Here is a 13035-nt window from a genome sequence, read left to right as displayed (position 1 = left end):
AACTTTTGATTTTCGATCCAAGCAAATCGTATTGACCTCAAAACTGATTTCGACCTGGTTCAATTTTGATTCAAAGCAACTCCCGTTCGACTTAAAACAAAACGTATCACACATTTAATCCTTACGCTTTCGACTGAATACTCACTCTTGACTATATGTCATAGAAATTGAATTATCAACATCGATACTCAACATCCTTCCAATCAAAACTTCAAGACCAGAATATGATATTCTTCCAATCAAAACTTCCAATCAAAACATCCTTCCCATCAAAACTTTGTCGCATGTTATTTTTTGTTATTTTTTTTTTTCATATGATATTTTATATATTAATCAACCCACATAATATACCACTCTCACAGCTAATGTAATAACTACTTTTCATAACTGGTTAATAACACAAACAAACAAATTAAAGAACTTATAACACCAAAATAAGCTTAATAACTACTTTTCATAGCTGTTTAAAGATCAATTCCTACTTTAACCATTTTGCATATATTGCGAACTTGCATTCACCAAAAACGATATTGTTGTATTTTCAAAACTTTTATTTGTATTAATATATTCCTTCCTAAACACGAGTTTATTACTCAGTCTTATTAGCAGTTTCCCTGCTTACATGATATATGACGTGTTTAAAACGATGATGTGACATTCACAAGACATTTGATTCTATAAAACCATAAGGTAATTGTCCAAAGTTAACGGGTTAAACAGAAATGACGTTTTAGCAAAAGTTACATAATGGAGCTCTTAATTTTAACCTATTAATACTTTATCATTTTATATGCTAAAACCAAATTCCTACGTTTAATCAAGCAATCAATCAGTCATGTTTATGACTAATAATTCAAATTTGCATTGGTGAAAAAAAAAAGATTTTATTCAATTCTCAAAGAAACAAAGCAACATTGCTGATCTAAGGTGGGTCCAACCACGTGCTAAATGGCACCATGGTATCCAGCGGTTTCTAGAAGCACCGCTTTTATCTGCTCCGGCAACATCTCCTGCCCTTCCCTACATTGCTGCAACCAGTCATTTATTCATTAGTCTAATCATATCTTATTATAACATGCTACTTTCATTATAGAATTGAAAGCTAAATGCAAGAAATAGGAATGTTATGTGTTATATCATCCTACTTTTATTCTTTCTATTACAATTACAAGATTGTACCTTCAAGTTCGTTCATCTACCTAATATAGCATCATACTTTCAAACTTTTTTTTTAATTGTGACATAATTTAAAATTTCTAACCTATTATCGGAGTGAAAATTGTTTTTCATTTGGATGATATTTGCTTTAATTATGTAAATTGTTGAAAATAAAAACATTATAACTATAAGAAATAAAAGTAAATTAATTTAAATTTGCAGTATAGAATCCTACTTCCATTATTTTTAATCACAACATTGTACTTCACTTTTTTTTTTCTTATTGCACTTCCTAAAATCTACCCAACATTGCACTTTACTTCCATTTTTTTTGGTATCAAAACATTATACTTGGGACAAATATACACAATTATAACATTGAAAATTTGTTTTGTATTTTGATGATATTTGCTAGAATCAGGTAGATTCTCAAAATTCAACGTGGTAATCAAGTAGAATGATATAATAATCACAAAATAATAGTGCAACTGCATTTATCATACTTTTAGAATTTACATAAATTCAATGGTGTGTGTAGATAACATCAGGCAGTGGGTCCCACCCCTCAATTTAGATTTTGTTTTTGGGTATATTTCACTATGTTTTGGACCAAGTTTAAAATTTGAACCGGATCCACTTGCTGATTATTGCATTGTACTTCATTTTCTTCTTCTTTAAGTCATTATATTTTGAAAAATCTACTCACTATAGTATCATAGTATCATTCTCCTTTTCTACTAAAGTACTAGATTTCAATTTTTTTTTCTTATCAAAACAATCTATTTTGAAAACTTTACACAATATAACATGGTACTTCCAGACTATTTTATAATAAAAAAAACCTACCTAGTGAAAATTGCTTCGTCTCTAATTAGAAAATATAGTTTTTAATTAAATAAACAACAATATTATATTTGCAAAATGCAAGTTACCTGGGCTCGAAATACATCCAAAGCAAACCCATTGAAACAACTTATAACGGCTTGCTGAATATCCAGCCCAAGATTATCTAAAGCCCTCAACGTCGAAAGCAACAGCCCTGGTCGCCGCCCACACAACATGTGGATGTTAACACCCCTCCCTTCTCTCGTTCGCACCTCCACCTACACAAACATTTATGAAGATAATCATTATCTTAATCCCATGTTTTAACTAATCGAAATTCTTAGCTCCGATCATGGTGGCAACTGTTGAGAATCGAAAAGAAGCTACCTTTGCGGGGTGGTTTTTGGGGCTGGGGACGGTGGTCGGACAGAGTTCTTCTTTCACATGTTGAGGAAGCGCCGGCGGGGTGGGTGTCAATGGATGGAAGCTTGGTGAATTTTGAATTAAAGACCCTTGTGGTGTTGCCTCTAGTTCGTTATGAAGATCGTTGATTCTTTGTAGAAGCTCCTTCAGGTAATCAATGGCGTCACCAAGAATTGAAGCTCTATCCATCTGAAACGCAATTTAAATGTTATAATAACAAGAAAAGAATCGATATTTTACATGAAAGTTAACCAGTACCTTGCTGATTTTGGGGACGACGGACCTAAGCATGTATAGTCTGTCGTTGAGCTTCTTCCTCCGACGTCTCTCCGCCATTAAGTTTTTAGCAGGTAGACCCTTCTTCTTCCCTTTCTGATCCCCGGCGCCGATTGTAACAGAGCTCATTGCATTGGAATTACTTCCGTTTCCGTTTCCGTTTGGATGTTCACTGGTGGGTTCGATTTCATCGGAATCGTAATTAAATCCCGATACATCCATGGTAGCTGTTTCGTCAAGGTCATCCTCCTCCGCCAAGCTCCTCTTCCTCTTCTTATCGATTTCCACTGCACCGCTATTACTCTCTGCTCTCTTCCCCCAATTTGTACCTCCCAATTCCCCTAATTTCAGCGAACTTTGTCGCAACGCAGCCCGTTTTTGAAACAGTGTAGGCTGAGCTCCGACCGGTGGTGAAATGTCAAGTGGCCGTAGAACCTTAGACCTAGCTGCGAACAAAGGATTCATGGGTGCAGCGCCATGAAAACCGTCAAACGCCGTTAACTGCGGATTGAAACCAGGTCCTCCAATGTCGCTTGTGTCGTTGCTATTGTTGGTGGCCGGAAAGTCGGAACTGGATGAAAGCTCCGGGATGGCGATGTGCGTTTGCGAACATAACCCAGAAAAATTCATCAAATTGGAAGTGTGATTAGGTAAGAAACCAGGGTCGCATCCGAAATCAAACCCAATGTCATAAGGGTTGTTGAATTTGGGGGGAAAGAAGGGATATGAGTGTGACGGCGAAGGGTCGGGGAGAGAGAACGGGTGGTGGGAATGCGACGGCGAACACGAAGAAGAAGAATCCATAGGTAAGAAGATTGAATTATTATCAGAAGGATTCGAAGAGAGATTGAGATTGTTGTGTTGATACCACTCGGATTCAAGCATTGATTTCAAAGTGGTGAGAGAAGCGTAAGTGTTGGCGGCGGTGGTTTCTTCGTTGCATGATGTTGCAGCAGCTTCAATTCCAAGAACATGATGGTGATTGGCGGTGGTGGTGGTGGTGGTGGTGGCCGGCGTCCATGAAGATGTTCCAATTTCATCCTGGTTTCCTCCTCCTTCCATCCAAACAGCACCACCGTCGGGTATCATCACCTGGTTGAAGATTCAATTGAAAAATTTAGGGTTTAAATGTATGATTGAAGGCAGAGTGGAGAGGAGAGGAGAGGAGAGTGTTGTTACTGATAACGAACATCGACTGTGTGTACACTGTTGCTACGCTTTTCTTGTTTTTAACACCAAGTTTCACTTAATTACTAATTACTTTCCCACACTTCAGTTTTACCCTTTTAAAGCGTTTTTCAGGGTCATATCTGTAACATTAGATATAAATGGGTTTTTACTAAAGTATTGTATTTTCACATTTTGTTTTATTATCATTTTAAAAAATCTACACAATTATCACTTGTGAAGATAAACGATTTTTTTATAATCTGGATAAAATTTTATAATATTGGAACAAGGACAACCGATATTTAGATAAGATCACATCCAAGTAAATAAATGATAAGATAAAAAAAAAAAAAAAATCGAGATAAGATGAATCTAGGGAATTAATTGTGAATGAATTTCGAAGTATGAAAATAGTAGTAGGAGCAGATTTCTCGTGAACACACTTAATTACTCCTAGTCACTTGAATGCTCCCACACTTAACTACCAGTAGCAGCCTCCAGTTCGTTTCCGTCTCTTTCCTTACGAAAATATTGTGTACCATTTAAAAGGATAAATAAAATATGTAAATTCTGTATACCCGGGTACCATTTAAAATTTAATTATGAAATTCATATATATAAAAAAAAGAAAAGAAAAGAGATGCTGACGTGTAAAGTTTTTTTGGTGGTATATGTATATGTGTGTATATAATATAATATAATAATATAATTTGAAGTAAAAATGGAATAGTATTGATTTAACGTTGTATAAAAATAATAGGAGGCATGCATTTAGGGGAGAATCCAAAAAACAAGCTGCAAAAAATGTAAATGGTGCATGTGGGAGGTGGGGGGTGGGGTCAAGGCTGGGTTTGGGTCTCGTGATGTGTATTCATTTCCAAGACCTCCTTTCCTTTTCCAGTCAGAGCCATTAAATGAAAGAATCCAAGCCAAGGACTCAAGTCCTTTTCTTACCATCACCCTCCTCCAGCGAGGTTCTTTTTTCCACAAAAATCATATCTCTCCATCATCTCATCCTACAAGTTAGTGTTACTTAAAAACTCTTAGTAAATATTGTTTATTGTTATGTTATCGTTTCAAGAATCAACAAAAAACCTGAGGATAATAGATCTGTGAACGAGTAAACCTAAAGACAATCCCTTTGTTATTTTCTGTTTCTTTGCTTCCATGTATACTCACCTCTAGTCTCTTGGCTAGTTTTTTTTCTCTAATGTTATCCATTTGTCGTTCAAAGCTAGAGTAACATCCAAACAAATATCACATTGTTTGATAGTCATTATAAGACATAGACCGAAAACAGACTAGACATAGGTACATTATCATTGGAAGATAGATAAGAAAACCTTGAATTGTATTTCTTACTAATTTTGGCTCCAACCATTTCATTTTCTCGAAGTCAGTAGTATGGGACTTGTAATGTAGATATACTGGGTGAAGTAAGTAGGCATATATGTTTGGATAATTTTGGCTATTTAATGAGTGATTATAAGGATCCATGCATGTAATAGGCCAACGGGTATATACTTAAGACTCGAGGTGAGATTGGGGAATCAAACCCATGTATTTTGTGTTTGCAAATTAAAGAAAATGATTTAAACCAAAAGAGTTATTTGTTAAAATGATTATCGTTCTATATAACCTCACATTCAAATGATATAACATAATGACCATTAATTCCATAAAATATTGACCACGAATCAATGTTTTCAAACCCAAGTTTATCCGTCCGGTCAAACCGGTTGAACGTAGCGTAATCCGGTTAAGAAATTGGATCAACCATGATGTCTATTTATGATTCAAATTGAATTTGGTCATAGATTTCATGTTATATTGGTGAGCGACAAATTTTTATTCTTCAAAATCAACAAACCTTTGTAGAAAATCTTCACAAATATCTTAATATTTTGAAATTCTTTTTTAATAAAACATAAAAAATATTTGAATAGAAAAGTCTAAAAAACCGGCTAATTTATTCACTTTAGTTTTTTTGATCTATTCAGCACATCATTAGACCAAATCGTTAATTTTTTCAAAATAATGAGATTTTTCTGTAAATTTCGTCAAAAATTGTATAATGTATAAACACATTTTTTATGTATCTATATGTATTTTTACGTATTTATGTATTTTTCAAGTTTTTATATGTATACATTTACATATTTTTATATATTTTAAATGTATAAATATATTTTGTATGTATTTATATGTATTTTTAAGTATTTTGTATATTTTTATGAGTTATTATTTTATGTATTACATATTTATGTATATTTTTATGTATTTATATATTTTTAAGTTTTTTATGTAGATGTTTATGTATTTTAAATGCTTAAACGTATTTTTACGTATTTATATGTAATTTTAAGTATTTTACATATTTTTATGAGTTTTTTTTATGTATTATGTATTTATATGTATTTTTAAAAAGTTTTTTATATAGATGTTTATGTATATCTATGTATTTTAAATGTATAACCGTGTTATATTTATGTATTTATGTATTTTTTTTTTATTTCAAGTTGTCTTTACCATTTCATCGAATTCTCGCATCTTTTTGGAATATGTCTAGATGGTTTTCCTATATACGACATATTTTAAGCTTGTTCCATTCACTTATATTTAAATTAAACGTAGAACTGAAAAACAAAATAATAACTTATGCACATACGAAAACTTATAAGCTAAAAGCTTTTCGATGTTTAATTCGAAAACTTATAAATTTTTTTTAATTCGATGTTTAATTTCAAGATAAGTGAATGAAAAAAGCTTAAATTATATGGATATATAGGAAAATCATCTAGACATACTCTAAAAAACTATGGGGTTTTGATGAAATGATCAAGACAACTAGATCTAGAAAATACATATAAATAACATGGTTAAACATTTAAAATACATAAAAATCCATAAATATCTATATAAAACACTTTAAAAAATATACAAATACGTAAAAATACATCTAACAATGTAATACATAAAAAAACACATAAAAATACATTAAAAAAATATGTAAAATACTTGAAAATACATATAAATATGTAATATATATATATATATATATATATATATATATATATATATATATATATATATATATATATATATATATATGTTTATACATTTAAATTACATAAACACATATATAAAAAAAACTTTAAAAAATACATAAATACATAAGAATACATATAAATACGTAATACACAAAAAATAACACATAAAATATAAAATACTTAAAAATACATATAAATACGTAAAAAGATATGTTTATATATATTTAAAATACATAAACATCTATATAAAAAAAACTTTTAAAAAAAATACATAAGTACGTAAAACTACAAATTAATATGTTATACATAAAAAAATAACACATAAAAACAAAAAATATGTAAAATACTTAAAAATACATATAAATACGTAAAAAAAATAAGTTTATATATTTAAAATAAATAAATAAAAATACATAAACATCTATATAAAAAACTTTAAAAAAAATGCATAAATAGGTAAAAATACATATAAATACGTAATACATAAAAAATAACACATAAAAATACATAAAAAATATATAAAATACTTAAACATAAATATAAATATGTAAAAAAAATACGTTTATACATTTAAAATACATAAACATATACATACGAAACTTAAAAAAATACGTAAAAGTACATAAAAATATATTGATACATTATATACAAAGTTTGACGAAATCTATAGAACAGTTTTATTATTTTGCAAACATTAACGATTTAGGTAGTGTTTGTTTTTTTGTCTTTAAATCTGCGTGACCTCTTCTGTCTGCGCCGCACAGACCACGCGCAGACATTAGTCTTTGCGGACTGTTTGTTTTTTTGAAGACTGTTGACCTAAAAATGTGTGCACGCCCTCTTATTGGCGCAGATGTGGACCAAAGTTTTCTGACATCTTCAGACATCTTCTAGCCTAAAAACACACACACACAGACACACACACACACACACACACACACACATATATATATATATATATATATATATTTAAAGTTTTTTTTTTAATTTATAATTTTTCTAACTTTATTAATGATAAACAATTTGAAAAAAAATTACAAAACTAAAAAAAACACGTTCGACGATATAAACATGATATTTTTGATAAATTTATAAATAAAAATTTATTACAATAATAGTCGTTGAAGTTGTTTATATAAATATGAAAAAAAATCATAATATATTCTTATATTTTTTTTGCCAAATTTTATAAAACATTATTTAATACAGTATCGTCAATTTCTCGAGAAAATATTTATGTTATGTTTTTAATGAATTTAATTGAAAATTTCAAAGTTTATTTCCATCCATTTATATATCAAATTCTTTAATCACTAATTATAATGTTTAGTTATAACTTTGCAACCAAAGTTGGTTTTTATCAAATATATACGTTAATTTATACTATTTTTTTTATTTTTTATACAATAATACATAAAAGTTGATCTAGATTCGTTAATTATTTATAACAAAGTCATAAAAATATTAAAAAATCATTTTGAAGTTTTAAAAAATCAGTTTATTTAGATTTAAGTTTATTTTAGTAGTCTGTTGATGTTAAAAAAACAAACAGTCTTCATTTTTCAAACTGCAGACGTTTGGTTCACCTCTTCTACTGCAGAGGTCTACAGATGTGGTCCACAGACTGCAGACATTTTGCCTCAGAAAAAACAAACAACATCTTAGTCTCATGACATGCTAAACATGTCAAAATGGCTAAAATGAATAAATTAGCCGGTTTTTGGGTTTTCTATTCTAAAAGTTAAATAGTCGGGGTTTTTCTGTTCAAAATTTTTTATAACTTTATTAAAAGTTTTCTCAAAATATTGGGAATTTTCTGAAAACTTCCCAAAATTTCTATTTATTTTCATATAATCAAGCAATTGAAAAAGATTCATTATTCTTACACTAATACACGTTAGACATGAAGACCTATTATATGACATGTTTATGTGTTATGTTTTACATATATTACTTTATTTCCACTTTTATTTATTTATTTATTTATTTTTGTTATCATTTACTTTTAGCATTATTCTCATTCCTTTTTTTGTATGTGATTCATTTAAGAGATGTTGTTCATTTGTTATCAAATAATTTATTTCCTTTCAGTAAAAAAGTTTGAGTGTTGTTGCTACGTGGCTTCCTGGATGCAAGTTTAGCTGCCCGTGTAAGAGCTTCTTCCAATGAGCATTCCTGGTAATACGCTACATGAAGTTGAGAAATCTAGGTTAGAAAGCCATATCGAGGGTGGGCCATTGGTATTGTTCTCTGATGCATAAGTTAGAAGTCATATTTGGGGCATGGGTCGATTTACTAGAACTACAATGAGTTAGGGATTACCTCCTATGGGTTGGATGAGACCTTGCTTTATAGTCAAGGTTTGGACTGATTCATGGTTTATTCTTTTGGGTTTTGCTTTTATCCTTAGGTCATAATGGTAAAACTCCTTTTTATTAAAATAGTGTTTGCCTTTGCCATGTTTCATGATGATGCGTCATAGGGTGTGTACGAGAGTGGGGTGATTCCCGTCCTATGTGATCGGTATCATTCCTACATTCATGGCTATTTTATTGGGCCGGGTGCATTGGTTAGCCTGGTGCTATTTGTGCTGAAGCCTATACCCCAATAATCCTCCAGCCTAATTATTATAAAGTATTATTGGTTTATAATAAATGAGTTGAAATGGTTATTGCCTTTCTGATTCCTTCAAGTTTAGTGATTGCATGTTGTCTTGTCTCAAGTGCCTAGATCTTCGTGGGGTCTATAGGCACATGCACGTTTTTTTTTGTAGCATTTGGCTTTCCTGCTTCTCTTCTCATAAATGCTTGTCATATCTTTGACAATTTTTTTGATTCTTCTTTCCTTTCTTTCCTTATTTTCTTTGTTCTTCTCCTTATTGAAACCTCGTTTTGTAAGAGAATGTTTCGCTTAATTATATCCATCGTTCATTCTCCCGTTAATTGTGAACGCCTTGAACATGTTTCTACCAACTATCATCTTGTTGATGGAGACGGTGTTGCTCTTCCTGGTCCAGATGCAGTGATCGATCATCCTCCTTTGGATAAAGTTGGTTTCTAACTCTGATATTTCAAGGTTGGTCTTCGTTTGCCTCCCTCCCTGTTCTTTGGGTCGATTATTGAAGCGTCTAAGATTCATACTTGTCAATTAAAACCTAATTCGATTTAGAAGGTTGTCTGCTTTGAGTTGCTCTATCATGCCTTTTTGGTTGTTATAACAACTATCAATTTCCGGTCAAGTCAAAGTCAAACAAAGTCAACAAGTCAAACCGGTCGACTCAATTAACCCTTGTGTACTAGGGCTTACGTTAGGTAATTATTGTACGACTCACTATTATGATAAGAAAACATCATTTGGAAAATCCGTGTGATTGAATTTCCTAAGCCTTAAATGCGATAAACAATGAACCAAAGCGATAAAACACTAATGCACACTCATCGGGAGTGTGTAAGACACTAAAACATGGCGTAACGGGGTTTACGGACCTTACGTTGCGAAGCCAGACACTCAAAAATGCCACAAATGAAACCTATATCGATCACTCTTACTTTATCTCTCTTTCTAAAACCTCTCCTAAATCTCACTCAAAAGTTCCCGTAACTTTTTGTAATCATTCAGGTCATCCCGACCCTTAACCGGGTCAAAAACGGCTTAAAACGGGGTAAAAACGAGAAAAATAGGCTCAAGGATCCGAAGGACGAAGCCTCAGATTCGAAGCCGAAGCCTCAGGACCCAAAGGATCTGAAGCAAGAAGCCTTAGGACCCAAGGATCTAAAGCACGAAGCCTCAGGACCCGAGGATCCGAAGCACGAAGCCTCAGGACCCAAGGATCCGAAGCCGAAGCCCCAGATCCGAACCCAAAGCCTCATCATCAAATCCGAGCCTGAAGCCTCAACATCATATCCGAAGCCCGAAGCCTCAAGACCCGAAGACCAAAGCCTCTAGGGCCAGATCCGAAGGGGTTCGCAGGGAAGACCCAGTTTTCTCGGTTTTCGACTACGACTTCATTTTAAGCCCGTTTTTCATCATTTTAAAGCGGGATTTTCACCCAAAACTTTATTTTAACATATTAAGACCCATATGTCTTAATTAATCATGTTTTTAATGCAAATCTTATCCAAGATTTAGTGGTTTGAGTAATAAAGGTGGAGTGTTGACTTTTCTTTAGTTTATGACACAAGCAACCTCCCATACCTACTCCATGACCATCCATTGTCCTCCTCACCATCCCTAGTCACTTCATAGTCCTTTTCCACTCACTTTTCAGCCTTATTCACGTCCAAAGAGTTGAAAAACTTCCTCCCCCTCTCTCTCTCTCTCTCTCTCTCTCTCTTTCATTTCACTCACTTCACTCATCTCCACTAAAGATCAAACATCTCTTTTCTCTCATGTTCTCACCCAAATTCGAGAATTCCAGGGCATTTTCAAGATTTACTCTTGTATTTGGTAAGTATCATCACCCTCATTGTGGTTATTACATTTCCTTTTACTCAAATCATTGATTACTTATACAACTCCATCAATAGGGTGTTAGATTCTCGAAACTTCAAGCAATCCTCCAAGTGTTCTTGAGTTGAAAACTTCCCTCCTTCATCATACACCCACTGAAATAACTAAAGGTGAGTTCATACCCCTACATTTGTCATGTTTTCTTAAGTTTTTAAGGGGGGGGGGGGGGGGAATACAAGTTAAATCACCAAGAACACAACTAAATGCTTCTAACAACTTTCATCAGAAAAGTTTAACTCCATTCACGGACTGTTTTGGTCAACTTAAACATTTTAGTTTTCCAAAACTGTAATAGGTGCACATAGATCAAGTCTTTATCTTTAAAATGACTACTTTCACATCTCCATACGATTTTTCTACAATTTATGGTGATTTTTACAAAATTGCCTATCATTTCAAGAACCAATCCGGACCAGTCTGTGATTATGGACGTTTTCACCTAAGTTGGAGGTCACTAAAAAGCATGAGAAAATTTATGAACAAACTAGACTCATTTTCCAAACTCTCAGAATTTACGGATTCTGATTTGGAACTTTGATGATTTATCTATAAATTTTATAAGAACAGTAATAGAAATGTTAACATTAGAAAAATATTATCAACTTCATTTGCACCTTGTAACTCATTGAGAAAGGTGTGTATCATTATGTGTGATGGGATTAAAGTTTCTTTTAATCTGTGAAGATCGATTAGATCTTGAACAAGTAAGTAAATAACGACGATACAAACACAGTAAAATAACAGAACAAGATTGAATCAAACGTGTCGAATGATTAAAACAAAATCCTCAGAAGAGCTCGATTAAGAACATCAACTGTAGAGGATTGGAAGGTTACAAGAATGATCAAAGAAACCTTTAGACGTCTGGAAAAAATCGTATTCTCAGATCTCAAAACCTTAACCTAATATGCATGCAAGCATAAGCTTATATACAAAGCATAAAAGACTCACGGTTGGACAGGCCCAAACCGTAATACAAAACAATATAAGTAGACGAGCCCAAAAGACGCAATCTATAAAGCCCAACAATCTCCCCCTTTGCGTCAATTTGGAGCGAGATCTTTATTTATTACTTGGGCCAGCAGCCGAAACTGGTACCTTCTTCACAGTACTAAACAGACACTTGGTGATGGAAAGAATGGTCTGTCTAAACCGGATGTACCAGTTAATCATATCTTCAAAATACTTAACATCATCGGCCGAGTTCTCTTTACACCGTTTAACAATAAATAGCACATGCTCCAAGCAGGTTGTGGTGTAAAGATGCTTATCAGCTAAAGCGAAGAGACATTTCTGTCCTTCCGCTCTAGTGAACATAACTGTGTTACGTCTTGGGTCAATCTTGCCCAGCTGCATTTGATTGAGATCACTGGCCGATCCCACAGGAGCAATTTTGGGTTTCTTTTTGAAGACTGTGGCGACCTCCTGATCCATAAGGGCAACCTCCATGATGTAGCAGATTAACATCCTTTTGACATGGTCTAGAATGGGACCATATTCAGCTTCATTGGTCAAAAGGATATTATACAGGACGATCCAATCATGAGGATTTAGATTCGGTAGATCTGCCAGAGAGATGAGATGAACAGATTTTGCAGATCCCCGAATCAGTTTGAACCGAACG

The 13035-nt window shown here is 32.8% G+C and overlaps 1 protein-coding gene across 1 annotated transcript; it reads right to left on the bottom strand.

The window, feature by feature from the left end:
* Positions 1 to 864: 864 nt before the first annotated feature.
* ICE1 (basic helix-loop-helix (bHLH) DNA-binding superfamily protein) lies at positions 865 to 3981 on the bottom strand. The gene is made up of 4 exons (XM_078985992.1): positions 2665 to 3981; positions 2371 to 2595; positions 2091 to 2261; positions 865 to 1028 (listed from the first exon to the last, which is right to left on the bottom strand). Exons 1-4 carry the CDS (start codon positions 3769 to 3771, stop codon positions 945 to 947), a joined length of 1587 nt encoding a protein of 528 aa, XP_078842118.1. The 5' UTR covers positions 3772 to 3981; the 3' UTR covers positions 865 to 944.
* Between the last annotated feature and the right edge of the window lie 9054 nt (positions 3982 to 13035).

The sequence above is a fragment of the Lactuca saligna genome, chromosome 3 (genome assembly GCF_052625555.1).
Source record: "Lactuca saligna cultivar CGN05327 chromosome 3, ASM5262555v1, whole genome shotgun sequence".
Taxonomy (NCBI): domain Eukaryota; kingdom Viridiplantae; phylum Streptophyta; class Magnoliopsida; order Asterales; family Asteraceae; genus Lactuca; species Lactuca saligna.
Note: the sequence above shows the minus strand (reverse complement) of the source record. Positions and strands in the feature narration are given on the sequence as shown.